Genomic DNA, 18,222 nt, shown 5'->3' with positions numbered 1-18,222 from the left:
ATCTAACTCTTTCCCAAAAAACATCATTTTAATAAAGTTTTGTAAACCAATGTAATTTATTAGTTCTGTTGATGTTTAACGCAGCTCCCTATAAACATCATAGTTCGTTTAACCGAACTCAAAGTTAATGATTACCAATACACCATGCACGACACAAACATTCAACAAGTTTCTACACCAGTATACTGGAACTTAATCAGCAGGTTTTATTCCATAATAAAATCACGAAATAGCAATTACGAGAAGACAATTACTAATTAGTCCTCGATTTTAGAATTTAGAGCTTCTTCAAAATCATCCATGCCTTTTCTTCGCTTAACATTTTCGTGAAAATGTGTCGCAGTTTTCTTTCGTAGTCCTTCTACAGAGTCTTCTTCTGCGTCAGCCCACTCCAGCACCAATCTCCTTCCGTACAAATGAGTGGAATGACACAAAGCTTCAAACGCTTTTTTCGCTTCTTGTTTTGTTAGGAAATCCACAAAAGCAAACCCTCTATGACTACCAGCCTGTGCAGTGATACTGCCAACTTTCTTGGGCATTCGAACTGACTTTAACTCTCCAAAGGACTTGAATAAACTTTCGATTTCTCCTGAGTTTGCCTGGAAAGGAACATTTCGAACCAAAATTTTGGACGAGGCTTGCTTTTTATCCAGTTGAAATTTACGTTTTGCCGAAGTGTTTGAATTTGTTTTTCTTTCAGACATCTTTAACTCTAACTTGTGCTCATCCAGCATTGTGCCTTGTAAAGTTTTCAAGGCTTTTTGTCCGTCTTTTTTCCGTGCATAACACACAAACCCATAACCCATTGAAAGAAGAGCGTTACTTTTATAAGTCTTTTTTCTGCTAATTAAACAAGATTTTAGTTCACCGCAGCTGGAAAAATGAGTTTTTAAACTTTCTTCGTCAGTTGAAAAATTTAAATTTTTGACAAAAATTGTGAAATCTTCTTCAGTATTTTCCACTTCTTCAGAATCCTCTTTAACTTCTGTACTTTCTGCTTCTCCACCAAACTCCTTAAAATTGGTTTTAAATGTTCCCACTGGAGCCCACTCTAAATACAGCGGCGAGTGGTGAAATTTTCGGTACGCAAGTTTCGTAAAAGCCAGTTTCGCCTCTGCAGGTTTAAGACACTCTATAACAGCAGTTACCCCCGCTGGTGCAAGCACAACGCGTCCAAGTTCGGCAAACTTAGTGAACATCTCACGCAGCTCAGAGCAAGTCGAACCCACAGGTAAATTTTTAGCGATGATAACAGTTTTGCTTCTTTCTGCGTTCGGCTGGCTGAAAGCATCCAACGAAATTCCATTCTTGAGCAAAAATTCTCTGGTTTCTTGCACAAGTAAGGTTTCCCCAAGAGCTACACGCACAGCAGCGGTGTGTTGCTTGGTGGACGTTAGTATTTCACTTTTATCTCCATTATATTTCTCAGCAAGAGCGTCAACAACGGCATCCGTCCCCATAAACAAAGCATTCCAATTGTGGGAACTCTGGCTTGATTGTTTTAATGCAGCTTGCTTCCCTTGCTTGAAATCAGATGGGTTTTCACTCGATCTCTTTTCAACTTTTGCTTTGGCTGGTAGAATGTGAATCATCCTACCTTGAAAAGCTGTGCCGTCTAATGAATTGAATGCTTTCAGAGCATGCTCTGGCATCATATAAGTAATAAACCCAAAACCAACACTTTTTTTACTCATGTCGTCAACTGGTATACTGACTTCAGACAACGGACCAAAACTTTTGAAATGATTTTCCAAATCCTCCTCGGTAGCAGTATAGGGCAGGTTACGAACATAAAGTCGACCAGACTCCGAAATATCTTCTGTTTCACAATCCTGGTGTCCTTCAGCAACTTTCTTCATCCATGCCTTTTCATAATAAGGTCCCTGCTTGCCTTGATGCTTGGCTGCAAGTTGTTTGAACAGTTCAATATATCTTCCTTTAATATAATCCCCATTGTGTTTCAGCGCGGCTTCTCGGTCTTCTTCTGTTTTAAAATGCACGTAAACGAAACCGGTCCGACTGCCATGATCAGTTTTCTGAATATTCAGACTTTTTACTGTAATAGGAAAAAAGAATTCCCGAATTTGCTTTTCTTTTATATTAAAAGGGCACCCCCTCATTTTAACTGAGAATTGCATAGTTTCCATTTTTGGCGTTTCAGTTTCATCATCAGAATCATCGTCTTTTAACAGACTGTTAGTGTTCGCTTTAATAAAGTCCAAATCAGTCGCTTCTTTTTTCTTCTGTTTTTCCGCAGTTGTTCCCGTTTTATTTTTCTTCGATCGTTGAAATGCTTCTTTTACTTTATCATTCGCACCAAAGTCATTGCACGTTTCTACAGAAATCTTCTGATTTAAGATAAGACTTTTATCAAGTTTTGACTTTGCTTTATCAGCATTTTCAGTGAATTGATATCCTACGAAAGCAAAACGACGAAACTTTCCACTTTTACTAAACATTAGTTTTACATCAGTAATTGTCCCATAAGGTTCAAATTCTTTTTTCAATTTTTCTTCATTGATTTTGCTTGGCAGATTCTTCACTATGAGTCGAGACATGATGAATATTTTGCTGTTCAAGAGAGTGCTGCCATACAGGGATAATTATTTGTAGTATCTTATATCTGTAACACAAGAATATTTTTAAAAACAAAGTGCAAAGAAATGTTTAAACAACAAAGTGTTTTAATGGTTAATGATTTTGGACTTTATTATTATTGGAAATGTACACCAAACATGATATTTTAAACAGTTTGTTATTCAACATTTAATTGGTAGAAAAAACAAGTTTTATTTTTCGACACATTTTGTACACATTTTAAAATTTAGGAAGATTTGGAAATTGGCACAATATTTGTCGCTCTAACTATCATTTTGTAATTTGTTTGTCCAAATTCACTCTTCGAAAAATAGTCAATATTCCCGTCAACCATCACAGTATCATTAACCATCATATCATTTAGAATGGGAAACATGTATGGTGTAAAGCAAGTCACAGAATGGAGAAGATTCTTTGTGTATTGAACGTTCTCTCTTGTTTTTCTTCTTGTTTGTGTTTGAATTATAAACCTGTAGCCGCAAACCTCTCCTTCAGATATAATTGTTTGTGGTTCATATTTCAGTTCACCGAGCAAACAAACTTTGTGAACATGGTGGCTCACTGCAACTTTTGGTTCAACCAATTCTTCGCTTTCGTCATTTGTTGTTTGAAAATTGCGAAAGTTTGAACATAAACCTGTAAACGGGCTTCCTGCACCACGACATGCTATTGAACCAAATACTGCGCGTGAAATATGAGATGTGAAAGCCATTGTTCTAAGCAACTTAACAATCTGGAGGAAAATTACTGTTAAGAGTTAGATGTAAAGTTTAGGTTTTGCAGCGGTAATAATTTTATATTTAAGCATATATCTTAATATCTACAGACTTTTTATTACACGTCATAGAATGCGTATTGTTACGTTTGATTCCTCCGTTAAAAAAGTGGGAAAAAACAAGGCTATGCCCTCTTGTAAACTATGTAATATACCACTATTGTGACGTAACAGACCGCGATTGTGACGTAATTAATTGTTAACCTTACCCAAATCAGACGAATTACGGTGTCGAGGCATGTTTTCGGGCATTTTTAAAGTTAATTTTCGACACGAAGACCCTAGTTTTTTCAAAAAAAAAATATACAGTGGGTATCAGTAAGACCTAAGGAACATTTTGAAAATTTCAGGTGGCCACCAGCTAAAGGATTACCTTGCTAACCACCAACCCCTAACCCCTATAACCACTAACCCCTTACCCCTATAACCACTAACCCCCTAACCATCAACACCTAACCCACTAATCTAGGGCCTAGGGGTTAGCAAATAAGGTGGAGATTCTTCACTAGCACCAATAAATGTAACTTATTTATCATTCATTTATGGTAAACAAGCAACATCTCATGCACATTACCCTCATATTAAATATGCTGCATACAGAAGCAGCAACCAATTCGGTCATAATACATCTGTAACAGATCGTATTGTGTTTTTCACTCGGACACATGTAACCTTTGCTTTTGTTTTGAACTCACAACATGAACATACCAATACAACAATACGTAACTATTGATTGACCACACACACAAACGTAGCGCATGCTTTATAATGAAAACACAAAATTCTGTCAGAATTTCGCTAGCGCAAAAATGACGTCATTTTACTCAGTGTTGCTTTTACATTTAAAGAATTTTTAATGGTTTAGTTCAGAGTCCGTATATAAACAGACTCTGGTTTAGTTAGGGATATATTTGTGTAATTCTTAAAATTGAATTCATATTATAAAAAATAGTTAGCATAATGTTAAAAATGTGGCACGTTTGGAAGAATTTGTTAATTTTATATATCTGTTTTGTTCAAGTATGTGTTTGTTTATTAGCATCACTACGACACTGATCTTATTTTTGTTTTTGCTTCTTTGTTTTATATTTTACACTTTCTCTTTGCTTATAATATTCATTTTTTCAATACTTTTAAACTACAACACTTTTTTCTCATGTTATTTTTTTGACAAAATTACGGTTTGATATTCCAGCAAAAAAAAGATCATTCTTTGGCGGGTAACTTTTTTATATATTTATGGCTGACAAATTAGACAGGACACTGAGTTAGAGCAATCAACTTTAAGTGCCTTGCCTAAGGACACATACGTCCACAAGAGTGGCAGCTCTGAGTCTTGAACCTGGTACCTTTAGGTTAGAGGCAGGCGCGCTAACCATTGTACCACGGCGCCGAACACAAGTTGTTTATGTAATCAGAGCTGTCTTGCCATTTCATTGAAGTTAAAATGTATAGTTTTTCAATATTCTTTGTTATTAGTATTATTGGGCCCCTTTAATTAGTACATGTCCGCTATGTCCTCAATATCACTACATAGTGGGCATGCACTAATTAAAGAGACCGTTATTAATCACTTGTACCACATAACATAGCGTATATTATATGTTAGTATGAATCAAAACATTACTTTATTCATTTTCAATGTTTTATTTTACAGACATAGCCATATACTTGCGCTGTATGTGTTTTGATTCAGTGTACAAGACATGACGTCAAAAAGGAAAAACACAGAAGTAATTTCTGCTTTGGCATCCAAACGTAGTTGCACGGATGAGGAAATAGATTTTAACCCAAAGAATAAGAAGAGCGTTTGGGGCATCCTTGAAAGTATATCGCTTAGAAACTTTATGTGTCATACTCGTTTATCAATGAGGTTTTCTGGCGGGGTTAATTTCATTGTTGGTCATAACGGCAGCGGGAAAAGTGCGGTTTTGACAGCAATTGTTGTCGCTTTGGGTGGGAAAGCGAGCAGTACAAGTCGTGGTACTTCTTTAAAGACGTTAATTAAAACAGGAACCAGCTCGGCGGTGGTTGAAATTACTTTGCGAAACAACGGAGATGAATCTGTGAAACCAGAGGTTTATGGACCGAAAATCACTGTGGAAAGGAGGATCTCTGCAGATGGTCAATCACAATATAAAATTAAAAGTTCAACTGGAAAAGTGGTTTCCACGAAAAAGGAAGACTTATTGACGATACTGGATGAAATAAACTTACACGTTGATAACCCATTGACGTGCTTAAACCAGGAAATGAGTAAAAACTTTCTGCACTCGAAAAATGAGTCAGACAAATATAAATTCTTCTTGAAGTCGACCCAGTTGGATCAAATGAGCCGCGATTATCGGTTTATTAAACAGCAGCAAATAACTATGAAAAGTGTTTTAAAGCAAAAAGAAAAAGCAATTCCAGATTTGAAAAAAGATGTTCTGGAAAAGGAAAGAAGGTTTAAGGATCTTGCAAGTTTACAGGAACTGAAAGCAAAAGTGGAGGATTTTAAAGGAGAGCTTGCCTGGGCCCATGTGGTGCAGTTAGAACATTCTTTGAAACCAACGAAAAGAGACTTGGATAAAGAAAAGGCGAGAACTGTGAAGTATGACGCTGCGCTGAAAAAATGCGCTGAAAATGAGACTGGTGCTCAAGCCAAGTTTGAAAGTTTACAAAAGTTGGCAAAGGAATATCAGGAACAAATTAAATCCAAGGAACCCGGTCGGCATAAAGCAAAGAAACTGTATGATGAGACGAAAGTTAGCTGCAAAGCTGTGGAAAATAATTTGGCTAGAGCTGTTCGTTCCAAAAGGGAAGTTGCCAAAGATAAGCGGGAAATGGAGATGAGGATTCAGGAACTTAAAAACTCCTCTAAAGTTGATACTGAAGGTAAAAAGCAGGAGAGAGAAGAAAAATGTGCACAACTGAATGAAAGAGTGCAGCAGCTGCAAGCGCAGTTAAAGACAGTGAGTCACGATATTGAACAATACAGTCACGCTATGAATCAAAGCAGAGAACAGATTTCAACGCTGAAGTCTGAAGAAGCTAATCAGCAACAAGAGCATCGGAAACTAAAACAAACTTTAAATAACCTGGTTGCTGGGAAAAAGAATAAGTTGCAGCTATTTGGACCAAAAATGCCGGAATTCGTCAAAAGGATTGAAGATGCGTTTATGAAAAAGAAGTTTCGACATAAACCGAGAGGTCCAATCGGAAGCTGCTTAACATTGAAGGACCAATCGCTTGCTGTGCCTGTAGAAGCAGCCATAAAGTCCTACTTGCATGCGTTTGTGGTGGAGAATCATAATGATGAAAAAATTCTCATGTCAATCAGGAATTCTGTGTTTGCTCCTCATGAAAGAGCTAGAATTGCGATTTACACGATGAAGTTTTCAAACCAGGTGTACAATGTTTCCAATGGTCGGGTAGTTCATCCTTTGTTCTCATCTGTTCTCGACCTGCTGGTTATAAATGATCCAGTAGTGGCGAACTGTCTCATTGATTTAGGTGGAATCGAGACAATATTGGTGATCCCCGAGAATAAAGACGCATTGTCCACCATACAACATTATGCTCCACCGAAGAACTGCACAAAGGCGTACACAAAACTTGGTGATGAGGTTTTCACCGATCGTTGGTATTCAAACAGAGATTCCACCTCTCGCTTCCTGAGAGCAGATGTTGAAGAGGAAGTTCGGAAAAATGAAAATATGTTGAAGAGCTTAGTAGAAGAGCTGAACGAAAAAAAGAGACTTGGACATCAATTGGAACAAGATCGAAGCAGGAATGAACGGGAGTTTAAATCAAGTCAGCAACGACGTCATAAAATTAACGACAATTTGAAAAAGTTGAAAGTTGAGATTAGGAAACTAGAAGCAATTGAAGACCCACAACCAATAGATGTTCGTGACTTGGAAGATGAAGTGAATAACTATACACAGCAACTTACTTCACTGGATTCTGTGATTGAAGAACACACGCAACAAAGTCAGCAATACAGTGAGAGCAAGATGAAAGCAAAGCAAGAATGCGATGAAATTTCAAACCGGATACGACAAATCGCGGAAAAGGCTGAAGAACTTAAGGAACAGATAGACAACGTACTAGCTGAAGTTGACAAAGCAAAATCAGAGCGAAAACATTATGAAGAAGGAAAAGTAAACCATCTATCGACCATTAAAGCCCTGGAAATGGAGCTTGCTGCTCAGCAGAGTAAAGTTGAAGTTGAAACCAAGAAAGCAAGGATTATCTGCAAAGACAGAATCGAAACACGACGTGCCCCTAACAACATTGAAAACGAGATTCGACAAATTCATCGAAGGATTGAAGCTGAAGAAAGCAAGAGGGGTGATCATGCTACTGTTGTGAGGGAATTTAATGAAGCCAGACAACAGTTTACTGAAATCAAGCAGAAAATTAAGTGGTCCAAAAAGTTCTTAGGTGAAATTGATAACTACCTTGATAAAAGGCAGTTTGCTTTTAACCAAATGAGGTCTCTTATATCTATGAGGTGTACTATGGATTTTAATGTTCTTCTAAACCAAAGGGGGTTCAAGGGGAAAATGGTTTTCAAGCACGAGGAACAAATGCTGTATATATCGGTGAAACCACACGATACAGCTTCATTAACGGATGACCTGCGTGCATTATCTGGGGGGGAACGCTCTTTCTCAACTGTATGTTATATTCTTGCACTGTGGCAAGCAATACAGTCACCTATAAGGTGCTTGGATGAGTTTGATGTGTTCATGGACATGGCAAACCGGCGTGTTGCCATGGACATGATGGTAGAAATGGCACTGCTGCAAAAGAAACGACAATTCATATTTTTGACTCCCCATGATATAAGTGCTTTGCCAAAATCGCCAGAAATTCATGTTTGGAAAATGGCGGACCCAGACAGAGCTCAAACTACCCTTCCATTTGAAAGAAATTAATATTATTCTCCATTATTTGTGCATCTTGTAAATATTTTCTTGTGGAAAGTCACATTTTCAATTCATTGGTTTAAACTTTAAACACTGCCAATTTATTTACAAATCATTTTAGTCATAACTACAATTGCCTACTTTTCATTTGTTTTTAATGCAGCATTTTATACCAATTGTAACAAATAACAATGTATATTTAATATCATAAACAAATTTGATCCAACATTTTTCTCATCTGCAACAGTTGTGTTGGAACATTACCTAATACTGCATAACAGTGTTATTGTTGATTTGTGAATTTTGTAATTTTTTGAAGGTAATTGTTAGGTGTTACTATTAGTTTGTGTAATTATGGGCATCGCTGAATAGTTAGAATGTTACTAAGCTAATATAGAATCCATTGCTGTTGCTATGAATACCGAGTATTGTGAAGTTAGTTTTTTTAAGCCTCAGACTTTGATAAAACTATTCTTCAATTTTCATTCTGTTTCTTTTTTACAGGTTTAATTCTAAACAAATAGTGAATTAATAAAACTGAAACTGAAATGGGGAAGCAGAAAGGACAAAGCAAACGCACAAAAGGTAACGCTGTACCTTCAAGTAGTGGAAGAGCGGCAACTTCATTCTCACAACTTCAAGGAGTCGTTGGTTTTGCTTCGTTTTCCGGCGACCTGGGCTACGTTCCCGTTCTCAAGTCAATAGAGGATGATTCTGAAGGTTTAGTTTCGCCAGATTTTCGTGTGGCTTTGTGCAAATTAACCAAACGCGATGTCACAACTAAATTGAAAGCGCTGACTGAACTTAGGCAGCTGATTGAAGACAATGAAAGTGAAACGTCCGTGGCTATTTTGCCCTACTGGTCACGAATCTATAACCGTTTGTGTGAAGACGCAGACAGAAGAGTAAGAGAATCTATCCAGCAAGCGCATCATAATCTTGTGTGTAAGGTTGGCAAACAAATTGCTCCGTTTTTAAAAGGTTTGTTTGGTGCATGGTGGATTGCCACATGCGACACATACGCGCCCGCAGCTTCAGCTGCACATCGTGCATTTGTGGCAGCTTTCCCGACAACTGAAAAACAAGAAAAAGTTTTGGACTTCTGTCATGTTGAGATCATGGGCGCGATTAAATGTAACGTGTTTCAGTCACAACAGGATGCAAAAGACGCTGAAGAAATGGAGAGGATAACTTCTGTTGGTTTAGCTGGACTTGCCGGACTTATATCTGCTGCAAAATCAATGGAAAAGTTAGAGGAACTTATCAAAGAAGGATTTTTGGCAAATTCTAGGTTTTGGAAATTACCCAAACATAAGTCTTCCTCCATCCGCTCGGCTTTCTACAGCGTTATAACTTCGGTGTGTGACAAAGAGCCAAGTTTACTGCAAGAATTCTTGAACCAAGCATGCAGAGCTGTGTTATCTAATCTTAATGAGCCCAGCTCAGTTGTGTGTGCGTCGTTATGGCTCGCAGCTGAACAGTTAGTTCTAAAGTTTCCAAATTGGCACGAAAACATAGATATCAGAAAAGGTTTCCTGCCTGCTTTTTGGGGCGTTATCAAATCCGGCTTTCAAGGTAATGCAAAAATAATTTGTCCGCATGTGTTACCAGTGTTGGGATGTTTTCCAGACTCACTATTAGTTTTCCCAATATACAAAGAACTATTGACTTGTTTTCAAGTAAGCCTTGATGTAGATTCGGTCCGTGGAAGCCTCAGTGAGACTCGTGCTGTTGTTACATCTATGATGGAATGCTTACAACTAGCTGTGAGGAAATCTATTGAAACTTCTAGTGAACCAGATTTAGAGATAGTTAATTACGCATTAAACGAACATTTGATTCCAATCTTTAAAAAGTCAATTTTGGATCCAGATTCTAATAAATACATCCCTGCTCCACTGCATCACCAAGTGGTAGAGTTGTTGGGAAACTTTTCCCAGAAAGCAAACACAGAAATCCCCAAACAGAATTGTTACGAAAACATTTCATCCCTGGTGTGGAAAAATATCTCGCATTTTTTCTCAGAACTGACATTAAATGAAGATAAAGGAAAACAGTTTTTCGTGGCAGTTTTAAAGTTTCTTGCTCAAGTTAAAGCTGCAAGTTATGGCTTAAACGAATTTGAAAACACAGTCTCTGCCATAAGGAAGCCGGGAGTTCGGTTTAGCGAAGATATATCAACGAGTGTGGCGGAAATTAAAATAAACAAAGCTAACGCTCATGTTGTAAATTCTCATCTGTTTAAAGAATTGGAATCTTCAGTTAATGTTGTGTTGGTTACAATCATGCAGTCCCAACTTCCCGCAGATGGAAAAGTATTTCGAGCATCTTTAATTTTGGAAAATTTCTCAACTGTTTCATTGTTTACAAAGTTATTTCATTCCCTAAATGAATCATCCATGGTGACAGGTGAAATTGACTACATATTACAGTGCTTGCAAAATAACTTCTTACCATGTATAAGTCAAATCAAACCCAAAGAACCAGAATCGGAAAAGCATTGCGCATCACTGCTGTATAGTTGTCTCAAACTGTCTGGTCAAAAGGCAGCAACAGTGTTGCAAGATATATTTGCGTCACCCACCATATATGGTGTGGGAGTTTGTACATTACTTGCAAATGACATCTTGAAACCAAATGAAGAAGTCACGCCTCAGTGGGTCAGAAGGTCTTTCACGGAAGATGGATCATCTTTTATCACCTTCATATTTAATGCTGTGAGCAGTGAACCTGAACTGATGAAAGAAAATGTCTGGACATTACTATCTTCTACCTTGTTGGCTGATTCCCCGGTTTTTGACATGAAATTAAATTTTGAGATATTTCAAAAGATTGTTAAGACAGCGGAAAATTGTGAAGCCTCAGATTGTGACATGAATGCCAAAGCATGTTTGCTGATGACACAGTTTGTTACATCTGATGTGTTTGACACACAATATTTATCGCAGTTTAAAGAACTAATGTTGCCTCTGTTTGATAATTTGCTCCATGATGCGTTCTATGGGAAAGCAGATTCCCTACAAGGTTTCAAAGGGATTATAGAAACATTGAAAACTTCTATGACAAGAGAAGACGAAATTAAAGATTTTACAACGGCGTGCTTTAACAAATGTGTCTTATATGTTGCTGATACAATAATTGAGCTTGCAAGCCACGAGAATTTAAACAAAATTTTACCAAACGTAAAAGAAGTTGTTGATATTCTTGCTGCATCGTGTGCGCTTCTTTCTGACAATCAATTTTGCAACTTTCTAGCCCAGTTGTTGCCAAATGAAGAGACATGGCTGCGAAACAGAGATAGCATGACCAGCAATGTCTGGTTAGATACAACATGCCTTGCCATTGGGCAAATACATTCAACAGCACTTGAAGAAAACAAGTTACATGCTGAATACATTTGTCTTGTTGATGCATTCTCTCAAGTTTTAAGCCAAGTTATACAAACACTGCAAAAAACTGAGCAGACAAATAAACTGTGTCTCACCTATTCAAATCAACATGTAAAGCAGTTATGTGTTGAAGTTTTACTGGTGGAGTCACATACAATACACTCAGAGGAAAATGATCTGATCAATTTGTTCATGCAAGACCAAGCTTGGTGCAAAGACATGTTGTTTACACTTGCAAGCAACTCTATACAAACAGGCGGGGCTTGGCTGAGCTGTTTCTCCCAGCTTTTACAAAAGCAAACTACTCACTGGGATCCAGCTACACTACTCAACAAGTTAAATTATGCAAACCAAAATCTAACCGATTGTTTTTCTTCAACTATTATTTCCATAATTTTTATGTGTGACTCTAAACATTGTTTAACCGCGTTACTAAACTGGATTTTGCCAAAAACTTTATCATTTTCTGACTCTTTTAATTCTATTTTTAACGGCAAATTTGTAAATGAATTTTCTATTCTTGTGCATGTATTTAAAAAGTTATTGTCATTTCCCGACACTGAAAATATGTTGTTATCCATATGTGAGCAAATTATAGAACAGTTGATAGTGTGTAAATCGTCCTGTAGCCCTGTCTTTTTATTCGATACAACTCTTACCGATAACATTCACCAATTACTGTTTAATTCTGTCGTTGCCCAGTTTTTCGAATGTGCCGTACAATTTTCCCCAACTAATCGGACATCAGAGTTTTGGGATTTCGTTCAATGCTCTCTTGTTTCATGGCTTGAAAGTATCTGCTTAACATTTGAAGTAAAAAACTTTGAAAACCATAACAAGTTCCAACACCATCTGTGTCTTATCCATGCAGTATCTTCACTGTTTTTAACACTAGATAATTTCCTAACCGCACCCACAACTATAGAGCATCCAACTTACCCAAGTTCACTAACAAGGGAATGGCACGAATTCTTTCAGCCTGCCGCTCATTCTACATTGGTTCCTATTTTCTGTGCGATTTCGTTAAAAACTCTCATACAATTCACGACGATTCTTCCACTTTTCCAGCAGTGCTTGCGTAATATAAGCACAGAGTCGATCACATCTGCAACATCAAGACTTACAGCACACATGGCCGCTGATTCTGATCTTCCAGATGAAACACAAACTCTTCTACACCATTTATCGCAAGCTCTGGAACCGAGAAATAATTCCCACACCACCCAATGCATTGCCTACAACTTGCTGTGCAAAGTGTTGGAAAATATCTTCCAAAACACGGATGGTGTTTCACCTTCACTTAAACCACCAAGAAGTCTCTTGCGTGTCCTAAACCTTGTTTATGGACAAACCAACCAGTTCTGCTCACTCTTGGAGGAATATTTTTCTTCAGATGGTTTGGATTTTCACCTTGCTAAATTAGATGACCACCCTAATATATTCTACTCAAACATTCTTGCTTATTTGCTTGTGTGGAAAATATTAGTCAAATGTATGCACCCTATCCCAGCAGACATGAAGTCACAATTCATATCTGCGTTAAAAGACTCGGGTTTCGATACAGACAACCTGCTTAGCAAACTGCTTAAACTGATGCCTTTTAACCCATACAGAACAGTGGAGAATAAAACACTAAACATGTTTTCGTGTGAAATTGACTTTCAAGCTGCCTCGAAACATGACTTTATGGTTATACATCATATAGCGTGTTCACTTTTCAAGGACCTGCTCACTAATCTACCTGTATTGATGCGTGCTTGGTATAACGACCTCGGGAAAGTAACAAAGTCAGCAGTGAATGAATACACAACAAAACATATCAGCGGTGTCATTTGTAACAAAGAACTAAAGTCGATTTGTGTATCGCAGAATCAAGATGACTTTGATGTTGTTGCACGTCCAGCTTCGAAAGAAGTTGTTGCGACATATCAAATCACTGACGCAGAGTTTGTTATTTCAATACAACTACCAACAAATTACCCTCTGAGCCCTGTACAAGTAAACACGGTTAGAAAAGCAGGGGTGAAAGCAACTCAATGGAGATATTGGATTCTACAGATGACAATGTTATTACGACACCAGAACGGCCAAATACTGGATGCTTTGTATTTGTGGAAGGAAAAAGTTGACAAACGGCTCCATGGGCTTGAGGAATGCATGATATGTTTCTCTGTAGTGCACGGCTCCAACTCACAGTCCTTACCGAAACTACAATGCAAGACATGCAAGAAAAAATACCATGCAGAATGCTTGTACAAGTGGTTTGACACAAGTAATCAATCCACTTGCCCGTTGTGTAGGACGCCTATGATGTTACGATAACGTGTGTTTTTATTTGTGGTAAAATTAGGTGCATTTTGGGTTTATTATTGTAAGTAATTTCTTTGTGTCTTTGATTTGTTCCGAAAACCTTTGCAATTTGGTGCAATAACTGTAAAGTTGTAAACCAATACTGTCTATTGTGTATTCCATGTTTATGAATAATTAACATTGAAACAAGTTTAACTATTATTGTGTTTATTCTACTGAACATATGAAGTCTCAGTTGGCAGAGTAGCTCACTTACTAATTAAAGTCATATTAAAATTGTAATAAACATTCAACAACAGCCAGCCTTGCCTTTTAAAACTTTCTCTAGAAATAAAACCCGATCCCCAACAGCCTACATAAGTGTAAACACTTGACATTTTTTTCCAACCAGAAAAAGCAGGGTTTGATTTTAAAATCTCGTAATTCAGATTCAATTGCCAAAGTAAGAATACAAACTAGAGTTTTATGCTGTGCTGGGATAAAATTAAGTCTGTTCCCAGCATACTATATAGGCTGCATTGCCTGCTTTTAGAACTTACGCAATCTGAGGCTATACACAATAAAGAAACAAAACTAAATCCGATTTCAATATTTATTGAAATGCTCAATTCAATGGCATTTACTTTGTTGCCAACCGACGGTCTCTCTCTTCAGCGATCGTCAGTTTGATTCCTTTTCCTCGTGGAAGGGAAACCATTGGTTTGTTGGCCTGTTAAAAATATGATTGTGTTAATATTTCTTGCAGTAAGTTTAGTTGTTAAGTATGAACGAATTTAGTAGTAGGTAGGTAGGCTATAGCTGGTGTAACTTTTACCCCTCCACATCAAATGTTAATGAAGTTATTTCAATAAACTGTATCTCAGTATTTTTATACAAGCTGGCAAAATATATGTATTTGAATGTTCAATTCAAATAAAACTTCCACATTTGTGTACGAGTAAAATATAACAATACGTCGGTATTCAGAACTTCAGTTGTTATCATTGGTTTCAAAAACACGGACCTGAAGTTGACTCATCATTAACCGACAACAAAATATTGTGAATTAGTTTGCTTGGGTGAAGAATTGTCAGATTGATAATGTAGGTAATATTGTTAGATATTTTAACCATCACTTCTCAAACTGTATTTTTCATACAAGAAATAAGCTTCAGTATGCTACTTAATCTAGTTCACAATAAGTTTGGTATTTACTGTGGCAGAACATATCTAAAATCTGGGAGCCAGTGAAATAAAACTGTTCAAAAACCCAGGTAAACATTAAAAAAATTAAAACTATATTATCAAATTTGGTTAGCAAGCATGTTTAACCTGGCCTATGATGAAAACATTCGATAGACGGGTAGCAAAGGTGTGGCCGAGCGCATCTTTTACGTGGATGATGTCAAATGATCCTGGATGTCTCTCTCTATGCATAACTGTTCCTACTCGCCCCAAGTTGTGACCTCCAGTGATCATGCACATGTTACCTACATGGGTTTTATTATATAATCATATATTCCACGTGGTGGGCCAGCTCCCATAATAGTTTCAATGGTGACTTGACTGTTTATTACACCTTGTTCATGCCTAACAAGTTACCAAATATGCAAAAGGCTATTTTTCCCTCCATGATCACAGACTTGAACACACTTGGGTGCTATAAGTTTGTTACAGATAAACATGCAGTAATAAATGTACTGTGATTTGTTTCAAACCAAACAAGCATAAAACCTAAAAAATATTATAAGGATCCGGTGCTACAAAAACATAACTGACAAAAATCAAGTTCCAACTAATTGCATAATAAAATATTCACTACAGCTGCAAAATACAACTTTTAATAATTTCCACACAAGAGACTATGCATTACTAGAGAAATGTTTGAATCACTCACCGCTGTCCAAATGCACAAAACCAGTAATCTTTCCACTTGCGATATCAACTACCACTGTATCGTGTACCTTAATATCGGGGTTGGGGTAACGGATGGTTCGTGCATCGTGGGTGACGAGGTACGGGACTCCCTTGGGCGCAGTGGCAACCTTCTTCACCTTGCACAACTTGTACTAAAATATTTCCAAATTGAGTTTTTCTGCATTATTATTCCATCAGTAAATGGAACTTAAACACATTTATTTGAATAACCAAAGTAAAACTTCTTAAACTTAGGTGGTTCTATTTAAATAAGAGACTGATGATGCTATTTTGGACAACTATATATCTTTCACATCAATCAATTCACTGGATTTGAATTATGTCTGTTACATTATCCACACTCACATTAGCGTATTAAATATAACAATACGTCGGTATTCAGAACTTCAGTTGTTATCATTAGTTTCAAAAACACGGACCTGAAGTTGACTCATCATTAACCGACAACAATATTTGTTTTAACTTAAAATTTGCTTCTAAAACAAATCCACTGGCAATTCAGTTTTTAAACCAACATTTCTTATCATGAATAAGAAGTGAAATTAAACCTCTGCAATCTTAGCAGGGTATTGGAACTTTTTACCAATAGATATTTTTGAATTTATCTCACGCTTGGCAGCATAGGCGCCAACTTTTGAAAAATGAGGGGTGTCTTTCGGCCATACTGCTTCATTTAATTGATTCATTACCATGAGTTTGCCAATTACTGTGTGTACCTAAATTTATATACTTCATAAACGGATTCATTAACCTAAGCTATTCTAGGTCATTCATACACAGTGTGCCCACGTTAGGCACCACCAATACTTGGCAGTGTCAAACATATACCTTTGCTTCATCAGAAGTAATTCTATGAACAGCAAAACGTCCTTTCACGTCGTAGATAAGACGGAAATACTCAGCTGTCTTGTCAATGGTGATTACGTCTAAAAATAAAATGGCAAATTTAAAACTTTTTTTGTTGAAAAACATCATAAACACAATTATCAAAATTGTACACTAGGTATAACTTTATCGGTGAAAATAAGTTCTGTTAAGTTTCAGTGATACCCAACGCATAATTTTAAAAACTAGTAACATTAATTTACCTGTTAAAATGCGTGAAAGGTATTGAGCCGGTCTCAAATAAATTATAAAGCAATCAGGACTATTTTGCTGTCCGAATAATTTTAGAACTTCGGTTGTTAAAATACTTATTTTGGCGGCTGATTTTAAACAATTGGATTGACAGGAATTGTTCAGGAACTTTTATATACTGCAGAAAACTTTACAACTAACCCATAAATCCAGCTGGATATGTTGTGTCAGTTCGAACTTTACCGTCAACCTTCACCAATCTTTGCATGAGGATCCGCTTCGTTTCATCGTAAGTGAGAGCATAATGCAGACGATTACGGAGGAAAATACAGAGAGGAAGGCACTCTCGCAGTTTGTGGGGTCCTGTGGATGGTCTGGGAGCCTGAATTTAGTTTAAAACAAATTATTTTAAGATAAAAGTGAAGTATCGGGGGTTACAGATCAGATATATGGGCAACAGGGGGGGTAAGGGTTCTTTACTAATAGATAGTTTAAAAACGCTACAACAAAATAATCTTTTTAAAACTTCAGGTTTCACATTTTAAAGGTATTCAATATATTGTATTAATGTTGCAACAGTTTAAATTATCTATATACACATTTGACCAAGGGAGAGTTATAATCTTATTTTGATATATTCTGTCTTTTACTTTATATCGTATATCCCAAAATTATTCGGTTTTAGAAAAATATAAAATACTACTTACGAAAACACCCGTCAGTTTGTCTAACATCCAATGCTTGGGCGCATTTAAGCGCTTCAGATGCTTCTTTGGTCCACGCGCCTGAAAGAATTAGACCGAGGTTAACTAATGTATGTTCCATGTCTAATGGCGGATCTCTAGTTCAAATCTTTCGCTTCTGATATCAATATTTACACCAAACTTTCCGGTAACTTAACTATTTAACCCTAAACTTCCATAACTGACTTCAACAGTTGTTCAGAAACTGTTTGTGGATATTAAACGTAGCATAAGATGATTACAGATACAATCCGACGTCACTTACCATCCTGGTTTCTAAAAAGGAAGAAAATTTTCACAAAACCCCAGATTGAACAGCGGCCTCGCGTGGACAGCACCAACTTGCGTTCGCAGCGTGTTTTAAGTGACGTCACAAATCGTTTTTTATTGGGGTAAAAATAACATTTTGTTTTTATTTTATCAAAAAAGCAAAACAACCAACTTTAATAATTATTTTTGTTGATATTTTTAGGGGGGCTGAAAGTTTAATATGAAAC

General features: G+C 36.9%; 4 protein-coding genes and 2 non-coding genes across 7 annotated transcripts; 2 read left to right on the top strand and 4 right to left on the bottom strand.

Moving 5' to 3' along the window:
* Positions 1–7: 7 nt before the first annotated feature.
* LOC149726077 (putative RNA-binding protein 19) lies at positions 8–3,370 on the bottom strand. Its single transcript, XM_089889519.1, has one exon. The coding sequence runs from the start codon at positions 2,556–2,558 to the stop codon at positions 258–260; it is 2,301 nt and encodes a 766-aa protein (XP_089745645.1). The 5' UTR covers positions 2,559–3,370; the 3' UTR covers positions 8–257.
* Positions 3,371–4,573: 1,203 nt separating this feature from the next.
* LOC149726076 (structural maintenance of chromosomes protein 6-like) lies at positions 4,574–8,793 on the top strand. The gene has a single exon (XM_089889512.1). It carries the CDS (start codon positions 5,080–5,082, stop codon positions 8,296–8,298), a length of 3,219 nt encoding a protein of 1,072 aa, XP_089745638.1. The 5' UTR covers positions 4,574–5,079; the 3' UTR covers positions 8,299–8,793.
* A 44-nt stretch (positions 8,794–8,837) lies between these two features.
* Positions 8,838–14,290, top strand: LOC149726075 (E3 ubiquitin-protein ligase listerin-like). Its single transcript, XM_089889483.1, has one exon. It carries the CDS (start codon positions 8,838–8,840, stop codon positions 13,998–14,000), a length of 5,163 nt encoding a protein of 1,720 aa, XP_089745609.1. The 3' UTR covers positions 14,001–14,290.
* A 276-nt stretch (positions 14,291–14,566) lies between these two features.
* LOC149726072 (small ribosomal subunit protein eS4-like) lies at positions 14,567–18,079 on the bottom strand. 2 transcript variants are annotated; one of them, XM_089889556.1, is made up of 7 exons: positions 17,991–18,073; positions 17,690–17,767; positions 17,184–17,364; positions 16,734–16,831; positions 15,865–16,036; positions 15,300–15,457; positions 14,567–14,697 (listed from the first exon to the last, which is right to left on the bottom strand). In XM_089889556.1, exons 1-7 carry the CDS (start codon positions 17,991–17,993, stop codon positions 14,608–14,610), a joined length of 780 nt encoding a protein of 259 aa, XP_089745682.1. In that variant the 5' UTR covers positions 17,994–18,073; the 3' UTR covers positions 14,567–14,607. The 2 variants fall into 2 exon arrangements, with proteins under 2 accessions (XP_089745682.1, XP_089745683.1); XM_089889557.1 differs by lacking the exon at positions 15,300–15,457 and having other exon boundaries at positions 17,991–18,079.
* Positions 14,947–15,014, bottom strand: LOC149726074 (small nucleolar RNA SNORD18). The gene has a single exon (XR_016386312.1). It is a non-coding gene; the product is annotated as a small nucleolar RNA SNORD18 (small nucleolar RNA).
* Positions 16,280–16,347, bottom strand: LOC149726073 (small nucleolar RNA SNORD18). Its single transcript, XR_016386311.1, has one exon. It is a non-coding gene; the product is annotated as a small nucleolar RNA SNORD18 (small nucleolar RNA).
* Positions 18,080–18,222: the final 143 nt, after the last annotated feature.

Source organism: Ciona robusta, chromosome 12 (genome assembly GCF_009617815.1).
Source record: "Ciona robusta chromosome 12, ASM961781v2".
NCBI lineage: Eukaryota > Metazoa > Chordata > Ascidiacea > Phlebobranchia > Cionidae > Ciona > Ciona robusta.
This window is presented reverse-complemented; position numbering and strand designations above follow the sequence as displayed.